At 42.8% G+C, this 25,001-nt stretch overlaps 1 protein-coding gene across 3 annotated transcripts in view; it reads right to left on the bottom strand.

Annotated features, from left to right (window-relative positions):
* Window positions 1-5,380: 5,380 nt before the first annotated feature.
* The window catches only part of ZZEF1 (zinc finger ZZ-type and EF-hand domain containing 1), a 54,304-nt gene continuing 34,683 nt past the window's right edge, over window positions 5,381-25,001 (bottom strand). The window contains exons 39-55 of one of the 3 annotated variants that reach the window (XM_065731725.1): window positions 24,291-24,427; window positions 23,460-23,737; window positions 22,508-22,682; window positions 21,886-22,018; window positions 20,181-20,377; window positions 19,509-19,628; window positions 18,556-18,744; window positions 18,117-18,217; window positions 17,463-17,598; window positions 16,045-16,404; window positions 14,121-14,264; window positions 13,176-13,344; window positions 11,259-11,357; window positions 10,329-10,494; window positions 9,128-9,278; window positions 8,543-8,614; window positions 5,381-8,330 (exon numbers count right to left, since the gene is read on the bottom strand). In XM_065731725.1, the coding sequence (XP_065587797.1) occupies window positions 8,256-8,330; window positions 8,543-8,614; window positions 9,128-9,278; window positions 10,329-10,494; window positions 11,259-11,357; window positions 13,176-13,344; window positions 14,121-14,264; window positions 16,045-16,404; window positions 17,463-17,598; window positions 18,117-18,217; window positions 18,556-18,744; window positions 19,509-19,628; window positions 20,181-20,377; window positions 21,886-22,018; window positions 22,508-22,682; window positions 23,460-23,737; window positions 24,291-24,427 (2,702 nt within the window). In that variant the 3' untranslated portion in view covers window positions 5,381-8,255. Of the gene's footprint in view, window positions 8,331-8,542; window positions 8,615-9,127; window positions 9,279-10,328; window positions 10,495-11,258; window positions 11,358-13,175; window positions 13,345-14,120; window positions 14,265-16,044; window positions 16,405-17,462; window positions 17,599-18,116; window positions 18,218-18,555; window positions 18,745-19,508; window positions 19,629-20,180; window positions 20,378-21,885; window positions 22,019-22,507; window positions 22,683-23,459; window positions 23,738-24,290; window positions 24,431-25,001 lie in introns of all 3 variants that reach the window. The other 2 variants (XM_065731726.1, XM_065731724.1) reach the window with 2 other exon arrangements.

Raw genomic sequence — 25,001 nt, 5'->3', positions numbered from 1 at the left:
CTGTGGGAGGAGTGCGCCGGGCACCGAGCCCTTCTGTGTTCCTCTCGCGGCCGCTGGGACTGCCCCACTCGCAGGAAACTGATGCCCCGGGACTGAGGAGCGGAGGGAAAACGCAAAGCTTTCTGCATAAACGGTTCGGCGGTGCCGTGAGCTCCCGCTGCATCCCCACGCCCGCGTGCAGCCCGGGCACCTTTTGCATTTCAAAGATGGGATTTTCAATGCAAATGCCGCCCGACCCAGCTGCCAGCACTGCACTGTCAGTGCAGCCCCAGAGAATTGATGGGGGTGCGTGGGGCGATGCAAAACCCTCTGTGGGGTTTCCTGGGCAGAGCCATTTCTTGTCCCGTGTGGAGGTTGCTGTGCTGATGGGGAAAGGCAGATCTGGGAGCAAAATGAGTTCAAAAGCCACTTGTTCGGGAGCAGAGCTGTGCAGCAGGGTTGCATCCCAAGAGGGTTGTTGGAGCTCAGGGTATTACCCTGCCCTTCTCCATGCAAACAGCATCCCCAGCACCAACAATTAACATCTGAATGGGTTGCTGGGCTTGCGAAGCTTTTGACCGTGAGCATGACAGGGCTGGGAGAGGAGGGGATATGTGGGGACAGCACACAGGATTCGGCTGCTCCGCTTCAGCGCAGGATTTGTATATGGAAAAAAGATGGCAGAAGGAGGCCAGCAGCCCCGCTCCATCTGGATGGATCGTTACCAAGCAGTCAAATCGCCGTGCTACGGAACAGCTGCTGGGCAGGAGGCGGCGGAGCAGCGCTGTCGGAGTGGACGGGAGGAAGGAAGCACTCAGGAGAGGTGATGTCAAAGGGACATCCCTGCCAGCACAAAGGGCTGAACCCAAAAGGTGAGCAGAGAGCTCGGCCCGGCCATGCAGGGTCCAGTCCAACTCCATCCAACTCAACTCAGCTCAGCATAACCCACCATAACATAACCCAACCCTACATAACCCAGTATGACCCAACACAACCCATCAAAACACAGCTCCAGTGCCCTGTGAGCATCACTATGTGCTGTCATCACAGCAGGAGAGGATTGAGGGTGGAAAGGCGTTGGGTTTTAGGATGGATTGTGTTGGAGCCCTAGGTAAGTGGCATTCTGAATTTGGGGTTGGGGGATCCATGCCCACCATGCTGCATCCCACTCTGGGGTTACCGAAATGCATCCCAAACTTAGCCCCCAAGCTGGCACTTGGATTCTGCCATAGGACCCCATTATTCTATTATTCACCCAGCTAATTAACAGCCATTTCTGAGCCCTAAGTGCACAAATCACCAAAGCTCTCAAAATACCCAAATCCTCTCCTACACTGAGAAAATCACAGCACACACACGGGGTAGGGCAGTGCATCACCTGCACGGGGCCACGCACACACACTCCCAAGCAGGAAAAGGTTTCCTATAGAAACAACAGTGGCACACAGTGCAGCCCCTACCTGCAGTGCTACGGGTGGTTTATATTTCACTGTTGACAGCAATGCCAACCGACCCCGAGCACCGTCTGCTCCAGGTGGCTTTGGAGGAAGTGATGGAGATGGCTCCAGCCCTACACAGCCCTCCATCAACCCTTTGAGAATTATTGTTCCTACAAGATGCAGCTCAACAGGGGAGGACTGGAGGTTGTCCTCGGGTGTCTCATTCTGGAAGGGCTCTGAAACGTCAGCTTTCCCAGGGAAAATTCACAGATTTTTTTTTTTTTTTTTTTGGGGGGGGGGAACAAAATAAAGAAAAAAATCACGGCATTCTGTGTTGGCCAGAACATTGTATTTCTGCAAAATCACTTTGTTTTCTTTGTGGTTTTTCAAAGTGTGGTAACGGAGTGCAAATAAAACAAACGCTTTCAAAACAAGGGTAACTTTACAAGGAAAAAATGTAAATATTTGTCCTGACAGAGCGACAGGGGCTGCTCCGACATTGTCAAGACCTTTTCTCACCCCTACTACCCCCCCCCCCAAGTGTGTTTTGCTTTAGGTTTTATGAGAAATCAACAGTTTTAGAAAGCTTTTGGATTTTCCAGTGGAAAAGAGCTCGAGGGACGCTTTTTCAACAAGTTCCGCCAATTAGCTCTTGGCTCTGCGGCCCCGGGGCTGCTGTGAATTTTCCATTACTGGAAATCTGAAATATCAAAACTGGATGTTTTTCTACAAGATACATTGTGCTGTGGGGTGAGCCGGCAGCTGCAGCCGTGCCGTGCTCCATCACTGTGCTCCAGGTCGGGCTGGAGGGGCTCTGAGCTCTGCTGGAGCTGTGGGTGCCCCTGAGCACTGCAGGCGGAGGGAACAGACTCTTCGGGGGCCCTTTCCGACCCCCAACCCTTCTATGATTCTGTGATGAAAAGTCTTTATTTCTGCAGATGGCAGCGTGTGCGCTGTGCACATAATGCACCACCTTAATAACAAAACCTCAATTTCAAGCCCATTAAATATTTAGAAGCGGCAAAGCAGTGGGACAATAAATAGCAATAATATTTGGGAGGAAGAAGAAGGAGGTTTGGTTTAATTATTTCCTTCCCAGCTCCCACCTTTTTGGCAGACATAGGGCCAAATCCTTCCAGCCCATTCCCACCCCTAGGCCCTCAATGCCTTTGTTTGGGTTTGTTGGTACACATGGCCATGGGAGTGAGGTCTGCACGTGGAGGGGATGCTTTCCCCAGGCACACAGCAGGTGAGTGCTTGAAGTCATATGGTTGGGGGGGTGTGGGGATGCTCCTAAAGAGGGATGCAACCAAGTGAGAATGCTCCCAGCGATGGGCCAGCATAGGATTGAGGTGTTTGGTGGGCAATGCCAGGCAGTGGTGTTAAAACCAGGACCTGGGATGGATCCTGCTGCCCGGGTACGTGTTATATCCTCACTGTGGGGGGGTTCTGCAGGAGAAGGAAAATATTCCACGAGGAAAACCCAGCGTGCATCTGTGCACTTCCTGCTCCATCCCCATCCCAAGGATGCTGTGTCCCCTTGGGACCTCGTGACAACCGTGCTGTCCCCGTGCCACTGTGAGCACAGTGATTTTAAGGGTGAAAAACAGAAATCCAGAGCTGAGTGGAGGGCAGCTCACCACGGAACAGGTCCTGAGGGCACGGGCAGTTTCCTGGCAATGGAATGGGCCATCATAGCCCTGCGCAGGGCCGCGGCAACGCTCCTCTCCTTATTTTTGTTTAGGTGGCAGAGAAATCTGAGGGCAATAGAAAGGAGCTGGAAAAACAAACAGGTGTGTCCGGCAGCGGAGGGGCCGTAGCTATAGCAATGGGACGGCCCTGTTGACAAAAGGCCCTTCGGAGTGCAGTGAGGGCTCATGAGCGGGTCGGGGAGCCGAGAAGCAGCGCTGGGTGCACACCTGTCCTCGAGCACCTGCAGGAACGGGGCACCCACAGCTCCAGGCAGCAGGGCCGGGGCCTCACCGCCCTCTGACTGAAGGATTTCCTCCTGACATCCATCCTACATCTCCCCTCTTTTGGTTTGAAGCCGCCCCCCCCTCGTCCTACCGCACTCAGCCCGGGTCCGGAGCCGGCTCCCCTCCGAGCGCGGGAGGCTGTGGGGGTGGCGGCCGCTCACCGCCCGCCCGGGAACAGGCGCTTCCCACAGCACAGGCTGTTCCCAGCACGGCTGCCTGGCGAGGGCTCGGGGTGTTTGCAGGAACAAGCTGAAAAGCAACTGTCTGTTTTATTTTATTTCTTTGCAGAACAAATCCTCTAGCAGCAGCAGCAGCCACCGGCAACAGCTTTTAGGGTTCTTGCACCCGGTGGGGTACAAGGAGCTGTGGTTGCACCACAGCGCTGAGCCCTTCAGGACACGCTCCTCCATGCACACCTCCTCTTCCCTCCATGCAAATTTAATTCGAGGAAAGCTATAAACCACCAGCAGCCTTAGGTGTTACCATGGGTGCAGAATTCACACGGGAGTGGATTCACCCCTCGAGGTTACGGTGTGAATGTGCAGCTGCACGCTGCTCCCCTGGCCCCGTGGGGGATGCGCGTCACTGCTGGAGCAGAGGACAAAGGAGCATGCCCTGAAAGATGCCATACAGCGAAGAAGAGGTCTGCCCGGGCACCAAGGTTTGATACGGTGTGGGGTGATGTGTGAAGCAAAACAGTGTTTTTTCCAAAGCAAGAAGGGGAACATAAAACCCCACTTGAGCCAATGGAACGGCCCGCGCTCTTTTCCCCTTTTCGTTATTAACTCTCAGAGTACGAAGGAACGGAAACAGTTTTGAAGTACGGACAAATTGCAGTGGTTGGGAAGAAACAAAGCCCGATCTGCTGCTCAGAGCAATGTAAACCCGGGGTCTGAGCTCCTGAGTGGAGCTGCTGCCGTTTCTGATGAACCAACAGTCAGTGGGTGGTGATGTGAGGAGCTGCGCACACCATCATCCTGAGCCAAAGGGGCCCTGCTCTGCGGTGCTCCTGACTCAGGAGCTCAGCTCTATTTCGGTGCCTTTGCAGATGGACACAAGAGAAAGCCACATCGTTTTGAGAGCTCCTTATCAGCCCCTGTGCTCGGGTTGCAGGGCAGTAAAGCCAATCCCAAGCTGAATTCTGGTCGTGCTTAAGAGCACACCTTCATTCCTTGTTTAATTCAATGGAAGATAAGCAGTGCAGCGCCAGGAGCTGTCCATAGGCACATGGAAGGCCTCTCCTCCTGGCAGGAGTGCTGCCACCACATTTCTTTTTGGAGAAGGCACTGCTGACAAATATGGGCAGACACTTTAATTTCGTATTTCTTTAGCTTTCCTAGAATTGACTTTTTTTCCCCCCTTCATGCAATGCGAGGTTGAACACTGCGTATTTGCATGGCAAACAATAAAAAAACAGCAAGATTTACAGAAGGTCAGACAGGGAAGTGGGACTGAGCTGAGCAGCAGCTTTTTGTTATTTGTGCTTTCTTAGGTAGAATGAGCTCGACACATTAGCTCTGAGCAGTGGGGCCGGGCGGGCACCTCTGCTCATAGCCACCACTATCCAGTGCAGGACAAGCTTCACGTGGGGCAACACCTTGGGCCCCAGATTTGGTTTCATGGCTGAAATGAAACACACACAGGCACCAAAACCAAGGGGTAGCCATGATAAAACTTTGTTTTTAGGATAATGCTGCTGGAATGTAAACAGCAGGGCTGGAATTCAAAAGAAGACTCCAGTCCTACGTGTCCTGCATAGTTTGGTGCGATAGCAGATGCACGAGGACAAGCAGGTTTACTTACAGGCACTGAGAAGGAAGATTCATAGGGGAAACCTTGGGTCTCACTGCACGTTCAGGCATTTAACATTCAGTGAGGGGAGGAGAAAAGCAAACAAGAAACAGACACCGCATTGTACTTCTTTGTTTTTATAGAATTTTTACAATATATTTCTCTGCATTTGCATATTTTACCCACATCTGTAGCTTTCTTTTTACATGTTGAACTGAACTGGAATAAATCTAAAGGTTTTGATATATTTTAAACAACTGATAAAAATTGCAAAGTAGTAAACCCGTAATAAAAGAAATTATAAAACTCTCTTTTTTAAGTGTTTAATGAAAGCAAGTCAAAGGTATCATCACGAACAATGTGGTTTCTCTTAAATGCATCACAGGTGATTCAGGCAGGACAACTACTTTACTTGGTTTTTAATATCAGGCACATTTTCTCAGCACTCCTGTTTTCCAGCCAGTTTCCTACTATTCAGTAGTATCATCATCCGCATCCATTTGGAACTGCTGGGGGATTTTCAGAATATGATTGGTCATGAATATTCACAATCGGTCATCTCATCCTCTTTAAAACTATCAGGAAAAAAAATATCAAGTGTTTTTGTCTCTTAAAAATCTGTAATGAATGATTAAGTTGTAAGGCAGCAACAGATTCAGTGTCAACTCAGGTCACAGTCCTTCAGTTCCATCTAGTGGGTAGAAATAATATTTAGTGGACAACGTTTCTAGACAGCCCCTCGGGGCAGGAGGTGACTCTCACGGCCAGTTACTGCTGGTAGAGTAAGGAAGTGGTGCGCCTAGCGAGGACCACTGGCCACTCCTGGTCATCCTTGCAGCTCACGTCTTCAGACAGAAAGCAAAAAGGCAGTCCAACAGAAATAACGTGACTATGACAGAGCCATCACAGGTTCTATGAATGGTTTATTTACAGTCTTCATCCCTGATGTGGAAAAAGAAAAAGCCTTCTCGGACTAAAACATAGGAAGATCTCAGCAGCATGCTACATGCCCTAGCAAATCAGCCCACTGCAGATCCTGGCTGCTTGGCCACGGACCCACACTGAGGCAGTGAATAGAAAGTCCTACTGCTCGAGAAGAGCAATTTCAAAAAGCTCACCTGTCCCTGAAGCACACTGAGCATCTCTTGGCGCAGCAACTCAGAATCTGCTCATGCTTCTACAGCGTGGGAAGCAGCTGGTTTCAACGTGGATCCTGCAGGCACCCTTGCAGTGAGACTGCAAACTCCAAGGCATTGCTTGGATGTGGGTACAAAATGATCCACACGTTAAAGATACGCCACAACTTTGGTAATTCTCCTCCCATCGTGAGCTCCTTCTGGAAGGAAGAGCTTCAGCTTTCCATGACAGTACATTCGAGGAGGGGTCTCAGAGCAGTGCTTCTCTGCATCCTTTCCATCTGTGGTAAGTGGTAAGTTTTTCCTGAATTCTGGCATTTTCACTGGCTATGAGGGCCTCTCTGTTCTTGGAGGCGATGGCTTCAGCACCGCATTGCTTGGTCTTCAGCTTTAAGTCTTTCAGGCTGAATAATGACATCCTGATTCACCCTCATCCCCTGAAGAAGCATTCACTTAACAGTCCCCTGGCCGAACAGAAAGAAGCCAACACACCTTTAACCACAACACTGGAGGTCATCCAAGGAATGGGGGATGAACACGGCGCATTTCCCTCCCAGAGGGAGATGGGACCACCCCCTTCAAGTACTTCCAGCCCCAGCTGGGAAGCCCATCCATTCTGAGGCCGTCCACAGAAGCATTGCTCACGTGCTCAATGCACAATGCTATTGAGGCACCAAGCATGTTCCCTTCTCACAGAGCCTTGTCATTACCTAACTTACAGACAGTTAGCTAAGCTCCTCTACTGAAGATTCTGGTTGCCCCTTTAGTTGTTTAATGTTGAAGTGAGGAAGAGAACAGAATCACGATCATTGTAAGTTTCTCTGAATTCATACTCGACAAAATACAAAATACATCCCCAGATCCTTCTATGTTCTTTGTAACTCTTTGGAAAGGGAATAACCAGTGTAGCTGAGCAGGAAAAAAAAGCCAATTTATTTCAGTGTAGAAGGTCCGCAATTCATTCCATGTCCATTAATACAGTTATTGCTGTGTAAGGTAAGATGAGATTGATCATTAACTCCCACCCGGAAATCTGGGAGCTCGAGTTCCCAACACTGCTGAGAAGGCCCTCCATATGCCACTGGTACTGTTAAAACAAACAAAAAAATCTCCTGAACAACTTCTTGTAATGATAGGACCTTAGAGAAATATGCAAGTTCCTCAGTTCCTCATCCCAGCACTGCTTAAGTGAAGGAGGCCAGTCTTTGCCATCCATGCTAGAGTGATGTACTATTTGGAACGATACCACTGGAGATAAATTAAGGTAAGAACAGATGATCCAGTTGATTGAGTCAAAGAACAGGAGAACCATTAACCTCTCACACAAGAATGCTCTGGAATCCTTCTACACAATCATCCAGAATTTGTTCTGCAACCTACAGATTACCCATAATCAAAAGTCCTTTTCCCCGGGTAGTAGCCTTCAAAGGAGAAGCAAGCACGGCACGATTCAAGGGTGGACCCACTTCAGCCCACCAGATTCTGGTTTGCTTATTTCACTCCAATGGTAAATAGATGCTGCTGATGGCATCCTTCTAAGTTCAGCAATATTTTCAAAGCTTTCAGGTTCCATCAATCAATTTTCCTCGGGAGCAGATGATACCAATGCGGGGGGCCTTCCATTCTCATACTTCAGTTACCTTCTTTTGTTTACTTCCTCTGAATAAAAACAAAAATTATTGTTTCCTTTACTCTAACATGCTACAATATGTGCATACATAACTGTAGGCGACGCGTGTTACTTCAAGATGTGCTTTTGTCATCGAAGTGCGCTTTTACTTTTACAAATTCTACATCAAGGTGGAAGGAAGGAAGGCTGCAGAGTGCTCATACACTGAAGCTGAAGGAACTTTTCCTGAACGGAGTTAAGATGTTTGTTCCAAGGTTCCTATGGACAAACTACTCTATCCCATGCACTCCGGCCTGAGCCAGTATTAAACATTCCAGAAACTTGTTGATTTGTTTGGATAGTTAATGGCAAGGCTGATAGCAGCAATGTTTCTCAGGGCCTGGAAGAGAGAAGAAAAAAACCAGAGTCACATCAAACATTCTACCCTGTTCAAACGTGTAAATAAATCCTGGTATGAACTGCAACAGAAATTACTAAACCACCACCCTACTTCTATCTGCTACTGTGCAATCAGAAGCCACTTGCTATTTCTGTCTGCCAGAAAAATATCACAAAAATGCATCTCTGGGGCTATGCAGCCTTTGTTATTACCTGTGCTGTGCAGCGATGAAGATGATCTTCAGTATTTAAGGCAAGCAAATACTCCTGTAGAGATCCAAGCTCCTGCACCATAAAGCATTTAATGAGCATCAACATTTCTACCAAAGATATCATCCTAATTAACATAAAAATGCTGATCGTTGTAACAGTCCCTAATTGAAGGCATCTGAACTACACATAAGACTCCTCAACTAGAACAGTTTGTGATCATAGAAACCAGTTCATTATGGACAGTTCATTAGCTAACTCCAAAATCAGCCCAAAGAGAACAACATTGCAATTAATCACTAAATCAGCGTTCCTCTCAGAATTAAGAGTAGATCATGCTGCAATAGCCCAAGGAAGAGTTGTGACTGTTACTTACAGACCCACGACGGATAAGGCAACTATATTTTTTTCCCTCTATTAGAATTTGCTACCAGACTCCACAAGAAAAATCTGCTCATATTTCTCAAGTATACAAAAGCTCTAAAGAACTTTGCCAAGATAAAGGAAAACTGCATTTAGTTTGACACTGAACTGCACAACATTCGCAGCCCTGGGGAGAGGAGGGATATAAATAAAGGAATTGCTTACAGTAACTCTGTTTTCTGTAACAAAAAAGAGTTCTGCAAGTGCACGATGAAGAGGAAGGAGAATACCAGGCTTGGTCACATCATGACATATGTTGTTTTCCATATGGGTGAAAAGCTGCCAAAGTGGCTTCAGCAAGGTGAGGTCACAGTCCCTGGAAGAAGGTCATTGAAATAAAGCAGTGAGTAACCACGATCTGATGCCCTCTCCTGGGAAAAAACAACACACCCACACCATCCCAGCTTAAAAGAACAGAACCATACATTTTGAAAGTTAAGCATATAAAGGAAGGAAGAAGTAGAGGCATTTAAAAGATCTAAATTCAGTCAGGTGTTTCAGCACAGCAAGCTTCATTCTGAATCAGTGAAGAAAATCTCATATCCATGAATGTATCTAAATGACTTGTCTAAAATTGAGCAGCTTCCTGATATGAGAGCTTTAATATAACCACATACATCCTCTGCTTAACGCTCCAGCTCCAGCTCCACTGCTTGAAATTGCACAACATCAAACTCCAGTGCTGGGCAGCTGACACCCTTGGTTTGGGCAGACATCACTCATTTCAAATGGATCCAACCCTGCCTCCTTCCTCCTCCTGAGTTAAAGCAATTCAACTCAAACGTCACTTACTAAACAGACAGGATGATAAACACCGTTCAGTAGTGGGGGAGAGCATCTATCATCAGATTAACACGAGAAAAATATTGTAAGCACAACGTGGACTTGAACTTTTAGTGATTACATCTGTTGTCCACAGGACAAAGCAGACGTTTTCTGATGGAACACACACACAAAAGATAGAAACTTGAAATTGCCTCAAATCAGTGTTTTTATATATTAATACCAATATCAGTTTTTCAGACGTGAATGCAGACTGGTGTATTTACAAAGAGCAAAACAGTAGTTCTATGCAACTGCTACAATACAGTTTTGGACTTGTGTTCTTTAATCCACATGTGCTAGTAGAATGCTGTCCTTTCATTGGCTTGCTCCAAACCAAAATGGTCCAACTGATTCAGGTATCAGCACTGATATCGAGCTATTGAGTTAATACAACTCTACACATTTTCAAGACTATGAAGCCTCAACATCTGTTTCACCATCTATTTGCCTAAGGAATGCCCCTGCCACGTGTACCTATCCTTTCTGAAGGTCGCCGGTGCAAATGGAGCACTGAGTGTGAAGTGCAGAGCAGCGTGCTCACCTTTGGGCACTACACTGCACGATCTTCAAGAGCAGGTGGATGGCCTTCAGGCGCTGGTGGCCGGTCTGACGGCATGCCACCCCCACCTGCCATTCCCAGATTCTGGCCAGTGGGAGGTGAGGAACCACCCTTTCTTCAGACAGCATCTGCTTTAGGATTTCAAACCCTGGTGGAAATCAAAATGTAAAATCAAAGAAAGAAGAAAAAGAAGAATCAGTTATTACTTTGTAGGAATAGCTGTAGTTCTCTCCATACACAAAGCAAGAATAAAAACACGGAACAAAAATCCAAGATAGTTCTAGAGTGCATCCTGACACTGGTAGTATTCTCTAGAGCTCAATTTAAGTTGGCAGGAATCCTATCTGAAATTAAAGTTTTGCCCAATTAAAGATAACCAGAACCAAGCCCTCAGCATTATGTATATATATATATATGTATATTCAGTAGGGTTTGCTGATTACAAATCATCCATCAGCTTCATTTCCATTAAAAACTTTTACATTCTAAAATAAACTAACAAAACCTTCCATGCTGTATCTACAAATTAGATGAAGAAACAGCCTCTTCTAACAGACAACTACTTGTTAAAAAGGCAATTCAAATGATATCTGTTCCAATTATGGCACCTGGGAGTGCTCACTAAATCCTGTGTGTAATTACTGTCATATAATTAGACTTTGAATGCAAGTAATATTACTATAATTGTTTTCTCTAAATCTCTATAAAGATTTGGTATTACTAGCATAAAGCCACAGCAAATAAGAGACATCAGTCAAGTTTCAGTCTGAATGAGACAAATCACACATTTCCAAAACACTGAAGAAAGCAGATTCAAAGTCAAAAAATAACCAAAAAACAAAACCAGATAACAAAAAGTTTGGCAAAATAACTGCAAGAGGTCCTTCCAGATACATTGTGAACAATGCTTACCTGTCTGAAACCTCCCCAGATGACCTGCTGTCACTGTAAACTTATAGCCCCACTCTGTGTTACTCATGTCAGAAGTAAATCGGTAATAGAGAGTGTCTCCTGTGTGCAAAGAAAGGGAGGAAATCCACGTTATTCTTGTCTAGGTTTGCTACCACTAACACACTTTTTATTCAGTTTTCATTAAAGTAAATTCATCCCAGAGGTCATCATTCAAGGGAAGTGATGATCTGCTTTTTCTGCAGTGATGAAGTGCACAGAGCCGAAGCGAAACGCAGAATGATTTCAGCTGCACACAAATACTTGTAGGACTACATCTCCTACATTTATGCCAATTCCACAGAGCAAGAGGGAGTTACAGACACACAGTTCCACTCCACTTTTCCTTCCTGAGCTACGGATCAAGTGTGATTTATGAAATAACTTCCACCTGGGCAGCCAAGTTCGCTGTCCATTTATCAAAAGGGAAAAAGTTGTGGAGGTCAGAAAACAAAATTGTGGACTTCTGCTTTGTGGAACCAAATGATGAACCACCTAATGCTCTAAGAGCTACCGAAGTGTTGGATCATTTTGTGAGCAAGCAGAGGAGCATGCAGGAAGTTCTTCTAACCGTAGCACCTACGGCTTCACCAAGATGAATGCTTTTAGTTAGCTGTCCTGCTGAACAAACACCTTCGTCTGTTGTTCTCTGCAATATCAGAGCTGCCCAGAGCTTACAGTATCCTGCACAGTCACTCTGGGCCAAACATGATCATGTGCAGAGCTTTCCAAGTTTCAAGTGGATGAAAAATGTTGAAAATATTTGTGAGGGTAAAGAAAACCAAACACAAGGCTTTAAAAATTTATAATAATAATAAAAATCAACCAACTCATCTATTTTCACATTTTCAACACAAAGTAGAGTCACTCATACTCCTAAGCAGCAATGACAGCTTGCAGAAAGCCCTGTTGCCAGATGCAAAGCCCAGAAGCTTCCTGGTGCTTGGGTTCAGCTAGGCTCTGCTGAGAGAAATCAGGAGACCCGATCCAGGGAGACCTGGATGGAGCTGAAGGCTCACAGGGTGAAACTCAAGTTTCACAGCCAAGGCTGCTCCAAAACAATGGGCCTCAAAGTTCAGTTTCCTGGCAAATCTCTGCAGCTATTCAGGAGGAAGAGGAGGAAGGAAAAAAAGTTCATAAAAATCTCCAATACTTCTATGCACATTGCTATCCAACCAGAACTTTGTAGCCCAAACTGCTTAACTGTAAAAGTTCCTATACCTGCATACTGACAGCACGTGTCAAAAGCTTCAGAGCTCAGCAGGTTAACACAGCTTAACATAAGCAGCACGAGAGCCACGCAGTTTTCTCCACACAGCCCTTCATAGATCACTGACATTTTCTATAGCAAGCTATCAAGTATGTGCTCACAGAACATGGGCTGAGCTTGTCAGCAAGGCGAGACACTTTTTCAGCTGTGCTCAGTGGCAACAACTGGAGACAAGGCACTGGCACACTCTCTGTGTTTGCTCTGAGCACTAGCAGAGTACAGAGAGGAGAGATAAGCCTATCTGCTCAAAAAAATGTGCTTCCTGTGGAAAGTCAGACAAGGCAGAAACAATGTGAGTATCGTGCTGAACAAGGACTGTGCTGGAATGGAATCAAGATGAAAATTTGTTTCCAGTAGCTAAGTGACTGCTTTGAGTGAGGTGGGGAAGAAAAGGTCAGAAGTAAAACAGTATGGAATGTGTCAAGTGGCAGAGCAACAGATAAGCCCATTTCTAAAAAAGCAAATGCAGGAGAAGGCTGTCAGAGCAAACAGATTGGGAAAAGGAGATATTTCCCTCCATGCGTCAGTGACATCCACATTTAACTGTCATAGTTCAGTAGTTTTCCTGAGGAGTGCCAGGTCTCTGCAATTCACCTCCTGTGCATATTTACCTGGAAGCTCAAAGTCGTTCCATTTCTGTGGAGAGCCACTGAAGCTGTGTCGGTCCTGCTGGAAATCACTGCTGCTGGACATGAGCAACTCATCACAGCCTTCTTCTGTATTACACTGGGAGTCAAATTTGACTGAGAGGTAGATAGCACCAGGAATCTGAACTTTATCCTGAGAAATAAACATGTGATCTTTGCATATTGTAACACTAGATTGCCAAGAAGCTATTTAACTTTCACCCTACAAACAAAAAGCTTAGCAGGAATATTATAATGCCTCTGTGAGAGGGGAAAAAAACTCTTCATTAGTTTCATCAGCAATCAAACAACTGCAAAGCATGGCCCATTGGTGTTAAGAATGTAAAATTAATCACTAGCAATGTTTTGCTTTTTTGAAGGTAGTATTTGTTGCCAATACCAATCCTACTGTCAGATTCCAAAGGTTTTCATGCCTGTAGGGAAGTTAGAAATCCTAAGATTGCCCGGAGGCAGTGATCACTATATTTGCATGAGCAAAAAATTAAAAAATAAAAATCCCACTCCTAGCTTTCACCTAATGGCATAAGAAAGTAATAGGTCAACTGAAACAGACCTTGGGATGAAAGGCAAAAATATTGCTCACTAAGGCCCTGAAAATATTTAAGCATACGACCTGCTTCACACATGCATATTGAAACAGTTCAAATTATGGATTTTTCCACATGGCTGAATTAGCAGTATTTCGAAGTACCCTTCTGAACATATTTCTCTACAAGGCAAGGAAGGCTGCAGTCAGCTGGCATCAGCCTCAAAATTGCTCCAGAACAGGTTATTCCACAGGTGCTTCAAGCACAGAAGCCATATGGCTATACACAGGGAACACTGTGACACTTCTGCTCCAACCACCTTGGTATTTCTCAGGTTTCAAGTCCCATAAGCCCACTGCACTGCAATAGGAGCATAACTTACCTCAAAGTTGGTATTGTTGTTGTAAGGATGCTTAGATTCGCGCACCTGGACGGCCATTCCAGGCTCCTCCATGAACTGGCAAGCTGCCAGTGCCATCGTTCCCAGCATGTTTTCATTGCATCCAAGCAGTACTTTCTGCAGAATCTAAGAAGCAATGTATCACACAAACACAATTTGCTATCAAAATGATATCGGTGAGCTCGTGTGTTGATGATGGAAACATTTCTAGCCAAAGAGACTCAAGGAACCAGAAAGAATGAGATGAATTCATCAGTGATGTCTGCAAGTGCCACCTCCCAGAGGCGAAGAAGATTTTACTGCACTCTATTCCAGATCTTTCAGCCTTCAGTTGATAAACAGGTGACAGTTACAAGCTACATCTCCTTCTACAAATGCTAGAACAAAGGCTAGTTCAGGGAAATTCTAAGCAAAAATGAAACTGGGAACAGGGAAGGTTGTTAAAAACTATGCTAACGTGCTAATCAGACACCCTATCTTACCCTCCCTACCTATGCTTTTCAATTGGAACAGAACATCACATATTTTAGCCTTCAAAATGTTCAAGTCCATTTGTGAAAAAAAGAATGATCAAGTCAAGCTGCTGCAGTGTTTGGAAGAGCTAGGTGCAAGAGCTGTTCTTATTTTTCATGACACAAAAGCCATCGAATCTGACAGGACATATTAAGTCATAATTCAGAACAACCCCACACTAAGCTCTTAATCAGGAGTCTTATTACTTGTGCAGGTCATTACAGAAACCCATTACATTGCTTTACCTGCAATTTTGTAACTCTTCCAATAAAGCTAGGCAGGCAAGCTCAGGCCAAGAAGTTTGCCTCCAAATCAGCCACTAGGAGATTTTTTGGAAAAACGAGTATAAAAACACAGCAAGTATGCAGCACAGTTCCTTGAAGAGGCATTCCTTGCCTCTACAAACTTGCAGAATAGCCATGCTATTTCAGAGAATAGCCATGCTATTATCAGAGGCCATGCCTTTGCATTTTATATGCTTTAAGAGAATTCAGTTCATCCTGTCATTTTCTGATCCTATATAAACACCTTGTGGCACCAATTCTAACGACATACTGTGTCAAGACCCAGTCCTTTTGGTTTGTTTTGGACTTGCCATTCACTACCTTAATCCGACACTCCTTTGTTTTCTTACCGGGAGGGCCGGTGAATAAGACTTGCTGTTTACTTTTTCTATGCTGCTCATGGCTTCAGAACTACAGAGAAGGAGGAACAGAATTTTTATTACTCCTCTCTTATTGCCCCTGGAACCAAGAAAACCAGCTGGTTCCTAACATACAAGTTACTTCATGACTGCAATAACCCCTGCCACTCTTCTGCAGATCTCTTTCAGGTGAGCTACGTTGTTTTATAAAATGAGATGGAGGGATTCAGGCAGCGTGCTGCAGTCCAGATGAGAGCACACTATCAGTTCAGCAGTGTGCTGATGCCTTCTGTTTTATTTTTAATTCCTTCTTTGAAGAATTCTAGCACTTGATTCGCTTCGTCTGCCGTGAAGCATTTGGCTGACATTTTCATTACAACATTCTATTATAACTCCAAGATCACTTCCACCACAGTAACAGTCAGCCCATCAGTGGAGCTGCAGGTATTACAATATACACACTGAGATCTAACAAGAAACAGCTTTCAAAATGAACTGCCTATTTGACCAATTTCTCTACAAGATTTATTTCCCCATATAAATGACAGATCTGTCTCCAAGGAGCCAGCTTTCTCAACTGCTGGTAACAAAAATCAGTACATTAAGACACCGACAGATTCCAACTACTTTTTCAGAACTGATTTTAATTTTGGAGTTTCTATATAGTTTAAAAAAGGAACTGTACATATTTTTGTTAGTCAGAGAATGGAATGTAGGCCTTGTGTGCATGCAGAAGTGAAATCCACTTACTTTTTCCCATAACTGCTTTTCCTCTAGCTGCATAAGCATGTCCAGTATGTATGTCATATGGGCTGGGCCACTAAGATCCAGGACTTCCTCGTTTATTGCCACATCATCTGGCCATTCAGCCAGCAACGATGCCAGCACATGCCTGGCATAGAGAACTGCAGTTGCCTCATTTACTCGATACAGGTAGTCCCTCACAGCCTTTTTGCTTCTGGAGTCCAGCTCCTTGTGCAAGAGTATGGAACTCTTTGTGCGACGCTGCTTGGCGTAACTAAGCTGTAGATCACTCTCTGTGTTAGTTATCAGTTTCTGGGCAACTGGATTGGTTTCTTCTGTTGCTTTATCACAGAGTACAGGCTTTGACTGCAAAAAAAAAAAAGTTTGAAAATGGGCTCTCAAAAAATTACTTCCTTTTGTTTGGATATCTAACCAGTCCATCAGGATGCAAGATGAATTTACATATTAATTTGTCTTATACACACTACAATCTAGTTGCATCAAGGAGCACAAACTGTGACCCCTCTCATGTACCGACAAGGACAGAACTCAAAAAACTTATTTATGCCAACAGACCTCACAAGAAACCAATACATTTCTGATTGTACATGTGATCAGAAACACCAGTATGAATTCTAACCTGAAGTGTTGGTTTAAGCTGAGTTACAAAGGTAAAGCAGTACCACGCCATTTGTGACCCCAGCATGCAATCACATAATGGTATAAATTGAGAGGGACTTCAGAGATCATTGCATCCAAGTGTGATTTAAAGCTAGCACATTAGGTTCCTCAGGTTTGGAAGTGTTTTCAGGGCTGGATATTTGATGAACCCTGTATTAACTGCTGTTAACATGCAAATTTTTTTCTTATAATTGCTTGAAATGACTTCAGCAAGCCCTCAATCCTGTCTGCAATGCAGCTGATACACTATTGTGCTGGTGATGCCACATGGCCAGGAATCAGCACCCAAACTGAAGTAAAAAGCTGTATAACCACAGCACCGAATGCAAAACCTCAGCTTACAAGTGAAGCATCTACATTGCAACACAACACTGCTTCCTTGTTCAGCTGAAGTTACTGTAAGATAGCAATAACATGGTAAAACAATAACAGCTACCATATAAACTTGCAGCAATTAGATGCAATCTCTCCTGTATAAGGAGAGGAAATTACAGTCTGCTATCACAATCTGTTCTGACCAGAGAATCAAGTTCTCCTACTTCCTTAAGGAAGGAATCACAAGGATTCTTGTGTTTTGCTTGATTCTTGTTGCACCTGTGGCATAAAACATTAGCAACAGATCACTTCAAGTGTTAAAAAGAAAAAAAAAAGATATCTATCTCTGGATTTACTGAAAAAAGTTGAAGTTACTTAACGCCTTATCTGACTATTTCAAAGCCACTCCTTTCAGGGGAGATACACACCAAACATGGTAAGATGATCATATCTGTATCTACTGCTTTTGAACTCTGCTCCTCCAACCTCAAACGCTTGCTGGGCTGCCATTTCTGAGCCAGGGTTCGGATCCTCTCATCTGTCGTAATTACATCTCCATCAAACCTCAAAAAAAAAAAAAACCCAAAAAACAAATACATAAATATATTTGGTAATTAATGACAGTTAAATTAACAGAAATACAAATTAAAACTCTTCTTACTTTCTGCTATAAAAAGATTAATTAAACTCTACCTATTTCTGGCATGCTGTATGTTAAGTAGCTTCCCTGTTCTAACAAGCAGAAGGTCTTACATCAACTTGTTTATCTCTGTAGGAACACGATGGCTCCAAGACATGCTTTTATTATTAGAAGTCACAGGAAGGTCTGTTCATTCTTCCTCATTTAGGATAATCTAAAGATATAGTAGATCTTCATATAGGAGTTATTTATTTGAAAGAACATGCAACATATTTCAGAAGATGGTGACAACTAAAACTTATCAGGAGTTCAATTCCTAAATTTGCACCATGAGAAACAAGTCATATCCTTGGACCAACTTCTATTCAGCATCTTCCATATAGTGAGTTACCACTTGCACCTACTAATTTTGTTTTTGGATTGGATGCAGTCCTTCACATACCTCTTTTGAACTTCCAGAAAGAAAGAATCAGTTCTTTTCATTTGCAACTCATACATGGCTCGTAGAATATGGAGAGGTGCATTAAGTGCATCGTGTGTCATCTGAGCAAGAAGGAAAAGCAAAACAAAACAAGAGATTACAGGGGAAAAAGAAGGATGAGTTTCCTTACGAGTGACCTAGTTATTACTTTCTTCTTGTCATGTAGGTAGAGAATTAATGAATTTAATAATGTCTGGATTAGAAAAAATGAAAAATATATCGTGCTAATTACTGTGGTTCTAGTGCAAAACTCTATTTGTTTCTCTCTTTTCTATTTCTTGAAATCATAGATCTGTAGAATACAAATGTATAAGAAAACCAGCAAGATAAACAACTGAGTATTTTATGTAACTAGCAAATCTATAGTAACATCCAACAAGTGGAAAATAAGTTTAGGTACCAAGAAGCATATTTTGGTGGCTTCATCCAAACCCTCCAGAGGATCAAGTTTGTTCTGCTCTACATCAGCAGGACCAACAATGGACTGCTCCACATCTTGATCTTGTTCCCTTTCTTCCAGTTCAGTATCTTCACGTTCAGCCAAGGAACTGATCTCTTTCTTTGAAGAATACAACATTATTGACAAAATCTACAAAGAAAACGGTAGCATATGGTGTGACAGCTGTAGATATTACTAGTGTATCTGCAACCAAAATTTTATAAGAACATTATAAGACCTGGACAGTTTAACACCAGCTACACTAAAAAGATAAAGCACCTCAAAAACAACAAAAAAGCCCCAACATCTCCAACAACACAAATTCAAACTGATTTCCACTTCACAAATGAGTTTCACCTCCCAGGCTGCTACAAATACAACTGATTTTTTAATTTAAGATTGTCATTTATCCATTTCAGAACATCAAAAGCCCCAGGATGCTTAGGAACTGAGCAGAGGTGACTCTCACCAGGAAGTTGGTGGTGCACATACACACTCCTCATACCTATGATAAAGCACAACTTATGACTGAATCACTTTCACCCTTCTTTCAGAATGTTCAACTGCAGCACGTGCCCACAGGAGTGCCCCCATATTGCACTGCTGTAATACTTCACGTCAGTTAATAATACAATTGATTTTTTTTTCAGTATTATTCTTTAGAATTGAAGAATGGAATTTGCAAGAACAGCATAGATATGTAGAACCGAGTAAATGATTATCTTGCAAATTTATTTCAAGTACAGACAGAACAGAGAAAGGCAGATCCAGGGACACAGAAACTGAACATTTTCATAAAGGCTCATTATGAACATTCTTGAGATTTTCTTCATAAAAGGAAAATGCAATGCTATTAACATTTCATGGCATGGTGTGAAGCCCAGCTTCTTAGAAAAGGTAACTTAGTGCTTTACCTCCAAGTCTCTGAGAAGCCAGGTCTTACTGAAGCCAGTTCCTTTGCTACATTTCTTCACAAGAAGCTTGAGTAAACCTGACTGAAGAAAGGCAGCTTGGACCTCCTTAAAACCATGAATCTACACACAAATAAATAAACAAGTAAGTGAACAATGTATCACAATGCCTACAGGGACTTACCACAGTCTGTTTATGGTAGGAATTATTTTCATTTGTATCCTTGGAAAAGAAATATAATTCAGATGCACAGTACAAATTGGATGTCTATTTTAAGTAGACCCCCTTCTTCATACACTTCGGGAACAAGAAAAGGGACAAGTGACCTTCAGTCCGTTAGGTATTACAGGCAAAATGAACCAAGTCCAAAATGAACTCATGTTTGTTTCCTCATATGCTTAGTCAATATGCAAGCTGCCCTTGAGGCGGACAATACAAATTCTGCCCAGAGAGCTGTGGATGCCTCACCCCTGGAGGTATTCAAGAGCAGGTTGGAGGGGGATTCTGGGCAGCCAGATCTGGTGCTCAATTTAGTGGCTGGCAGCCCTGCCCATGGCAGGGGGTTGAAACTACATGATCTTTGAGTTCCCTTCCAACCTAAACCACTCTATGATTCTGTGATGTGATTCTGGCATTGATCTATTATTATACTTTACATGTCAGGCAGAAGATACCTTAAGTGTTTTGTAAAGCCCCTTTAGAGCAAGTGACAAGACCCACGTTGCTTCCACTGCTTCAGCATAACTGCTGTCTATGGTGGTTTGTAAAAGATGTGTGCATATAAGAACAAAGTGCTGGAGGTACTGTCTCAGCTGAGCCTGGGAATCGCTGCCTTCTTGCTCACATTTCTGAATCAGCTGGTAGTCTTTCACTACAAGAGAGAAAAGAGACAATTCCCCACAGTCATCTTAAAATGTTGTATATCAGTAAACATTAGTAAGCTAAGACATGGACACAACCCATCTATGAAGTACACACTAATAACCAGAGTTGGATTAACAAGACTGTAGAAGAACCACTCACCTGCTTTGCTGTGGCCACGTTACAGCCTTGTACTTAAACTACTTCAGACTCACTAAGTGGTCAAGAAACTACTTTTGTAATAGGTATTTTCTGGCAACAGCTGATTGGCTGTACATATTTGAACATACACAGTTCAGTATACAAATCAGCCAGTGTCCTGTTATACAAATAGAACAGGGAAAAGTCTGACCTGCAATTGATAGGATAAAATAAATCCTGCATATCTCACTGTTCAAAACAACAAGTTTTAGAAAATAATAATTAAAAGTAAAATAATTAAAAAAAAAATCCAACTTCCACATTAAAATCTTCTTTCACTATCAAAAAGTAGATCTGTTTGTTGGTTTTTCCAAGTGTCTTTTAAACAACTTCAGTAGTCACATCTTAGGATAACTGTTGCTTTATTAACTTCACAACATTAGGTCATGTATATGCAGGTTGAAAACCCTTGGTTCTAGGAAGTCAACTGATCTGCTAAACACTTAGCTAGATGGATCATTTAAATGAGGCAAAACTCAGGAAGAAAACTCTCAATGACCCAGGGAGCAGCATCTGTTGTTTTATTTTAAAATAGCCTTTAGGCACCAAAATAGCTAACAGAATGGATTATTCTAGATTAACCAAAGTCTCTTCTTCAAGGATATGCTATTTCATATCATATAATTCTCTTGACTTTTTAGTCTCAATCTTTAGGGCTATCAAACTGTTTTCACTGAAATGCTCTTCCAGGCTGGAGGAAAGCAGAGCAAAACCAGATTCATAAAACAGACCACTAAAGATGCTAGGCCTGCTCTCTTGGCACACTCTCCAAGAGGACCCATGAAGAACAGCTAACATGGCATCGGTTCATACATGATCAACATCCAGGCATGGTTTTGCTGCCTATGGTTTTAATATAGTTTTAAAAGGAATAGAATGGACTCTAATTAGCTTGCAGCACTTGGCTACACAGAAGTAGCATGTGCATTTTTAAAATTTGCAGTTGTTTTAAGACATCTAATCCCTCATAAACCTACTTAAAAAGCAATAAGCAAACCTCTGAACAGATATAGTTGCTTAATCAACAGGCCTATTTCTGAGATTACTCAATTAATAAAATGGTTGTCAGTTCCCTAAATCCTCTCCTGAATAAAAACAAATATCAGAGTTTTAAAAATAAAAGATCTCCATAAACTTCACAACAGTTCACAGTTTGGTTTAGCCTATGAGCAGAAAATTCAACAACTTAGATGTAGCAGAGCTCAAACCCTGCAGACCTGCATAAAGTTTTCTATTAAAAACATGCTTTTGGGTATCTGTAAGAAACCTTAAGGAAAAACTCTGTGATTCCTTGATAAAATAAGAAGGTGACAGGACCTGTTTTCCTCTTTCGTGTCTTGATGTCTACTACAACAGCCCTATTTTTCTCAGTGAAATGCTTCAGGATGATCACATTATGAGGCTCGTTAGCATTATCCATGTACACAGAACGAGTCCCCATACACAGCACCTGAAATTGCAGCAGAAATTTCAGTTATGATTGGGAATGCTCATTTAAAAATGCACAGTCATCCTTTCTATTAGTTACATTTGCTCATGTTTTTTTAGCTGAACAATTTGCTTCCTGATCTTCAGAGAATGGTAACTCCTATGAAGCTTTCGTTTCTTCATAGAAACAAACTGCAACAAACATCTTGATGTAAGAAAGAGATTGTTTCACTTGAACAAAAAATCCCTTTTGATACGCAAACATGCCAAGCTGGTTTCCTCATCATAGTTTGAATCAGTATCCAAGGAAATGCAAAGAAAACCCAGCCACACTAGCCTACACTAGAAAAACATTAGTTGTGCTCAGGTGGAAAGATGTGAGCTCTGACATGCACCATGTTTTAAGGGTTTACAAAGGATGTCTCTCACAAAATAGATCTGTAGTATATAGAAACAGAAAACTAAAAGCTCTGACTAATTTTGCTTCTTCTGCTACAGGTAGGCCACCTACCTCAGGAAATCCAACCAGCACCAATAAAGTGAAGATATTGGTGTGCTTCAGCTGGAAAGGAAGCTGCTTGATGCAATGGTCAGTGAAAGCAGCAATGACGTTGTGCCACTGTGCAGAAGCATTCAAAGATCGAAGAATATCTGCCATGGAGCTCGCCCAGTCCAGACCTACACGACTGGAAAGCAAGAGCAGTGCAGATTAGAATGGCTGACCACACTTACCTGGAACTACTTTTCTCCCAGACATCGTATTGCTGTTAATCTGTCATAGCTGTATCTTTCACAGCATTAATACAACTGTATTTTTCCAAATATTTGAAGCTTTCATTGCAGCTGACAAATGAATTCCCTTTTGCTTTTCATCATTAGAGCATAAACATTCTATTTTTGTTCACAGGTTTACAGACCCAACTCAAAGTTTGCCTGAACGTTGTGATCTCTAATTCCTAATTTTAGTTTAGAGCTTAAGATATTTTTTTTGCACAACAGCAAGTGGTCTATTTCCCACACACAGAACTACCTGCCCTCTCTGTGGACTACAGAAGTAATCTAGAGAGGCTTGTCTCCTTGCTCTCAAGGTGGTGTTCAAGAAACTCTTTCCTCTGAGATGTTCCTCTGGATAGTCTGCCTTTTAAATGCCTTTCTATTTGTTTTTGAACCTTCCCTAAAATACTTAACCACAATGAAAAATACTACTGCCATAAGTAACAAGCACAATATTAATCCTAGAGCGCTTAAGAGTTTTCTCCAGATCTTCAACACTGAACATATTTTCAGCCCCTCCTTGCTCTTTTCAGTGCAGTTTCACTATACAAAATCTCTAATACTCTTACACAGGGTGGACAGACTTTCTGCTAAAAAAAAAAAACCCAACTGCATGCATGAAACACACACAAAACAAAACTAAGGCTAGTCATTAGAGAGCAACTAATAGGTTTGAATTAAAAGAGCACCTGTCTAAACACACAGCTCCCAAACTGAACAGAAGATGAGTTGTCTTCCAGCCTTCTGGCACTGTAGATACATCTCCTGCAGCAAACAAACTATGCTTGGTTGAAAGGACTTTAGTCACTGCAGCATCTACTTCTGCAGGCTTCAGTCTCAGGATTAACTGGCCCAGCAGTCCTAGTGTTAAATGGTAGGTTTCATTTAGGTGGCCAGCATTTGAGATGACAACTTGAAACATCAGTGGCAGTATCTGTTCCAGGTTAATCAAAGACATAGTAGAGCCCTAGGGAAAAAGAAAAATCTCAGTAGGACAGGGAAAGAAAACAAGATATTTAATCAAAGTCATAGCACGTACAAAATCTTCTGTTATAATGCCCTTTCTAATGAGGCAGGAGGAAATGAGAAACTAGGTTCCCATACACCTCCGTTACGTTAACATAAAACTGCAAATCTCAGATCTCCATACAGCATCAGGACTTTCCGTAGCAGAGTTTCCCATAAAACTGAAAGAAGGCACAGTACATACTGTATTCAGTAGTAAAACGTGACATGTAAACCTAAGGTGAAGGTTTAAAGTTTGCAGGTGTTGAATGGTGAAGGCAGGCTGCTGTAAATATAAATGACAACTCCCTTCCTTTTCCCCTCACCTGGGATCGAGGCCTTACATTCCTTAGCAATATGAGTTGGCCTAAGACATTCTGATTCTGACAACTGCTTTTTGCAATGTTTAAGCAAGAAGGGCCCTTCTCCCATAACATGTAATTTGCTGTGAATTTTATTTGTGTGATTTGTAACATATAGTAAATGACACAGATTGAAAGTAAAAAAGAACTCACGGATTTGAAAGGTGGTAACATAGCTGCCAGCAGTCCTAGGATCCTCTTCTGAGAGCATTCAGCAAAAACTTGTTCCTGGCTAGGTATCAGAACCTTCTCTGCTTGTTTCTGAGCTGAGTCCTCTGAAATGCAGTCATCTACTTTTCAGATTAAAACAAAATATAAAAAATATTACATTATCAGGAAAAAAAAAGGACAGTTTAAATGATGTGGTTGAAAGTCTAAGAATTTGTTTTAATAAAATTTCATAAACCTTTATGGAAGTGTATTAAAGATAGCAGGTAAAGAGATTTATCCACACCATCAGAGGGGCTGGAGCTGGATGACCTTTAACGTCCCTTCCAACCTAAGCCATTCTGTGATTCATTCTAAAGTGTATACTGGACAGTTCTGTGGACAGATTCATTTTCTTATCATAATTCTAACAATACTGCTCATTAATAGGATAAAGCTCCTATCTTCTGGCTCTGAATACATAAGACCACATGAGTACTGTGTTAGCTCAACAGGAAGTATCATTTCCATGCGTGAATATTTATCACTGGAACCCTACTCTGATTTCTAGAAGCCTTTGAGCAGATTGCAAGGGAGCAGTTGCTCAGAGCAGGATGCTTGGCAGGTTTTTTACAAAGCAAATAGCTCACTTCCATTAAAGACATTTGCAAATACACAAAAATGGGTTAGAAATTAAAAAAAAAAAAAGGTACAGTT

This window comes from Cyrtonyx montezumae, unplaced genomic scaffold (assembly GCF_038088225.1).
Source record: "Cyrtonyx montezumae isolate F1298 unplaced genomic scaffold, pur_monq_1.0 scaffold_15, whole genome shotgun sequence".
NCBI classification, from domain to species: Eukaryota; Metazoa; Chordata; class Aves; order Galliformes; family Odontophoridae; genus Cyrtonyx; species Cyrtonyx montezumae.
This window is presented reverse-complemented; position numbering and strand designations above follow the sequence as displayed.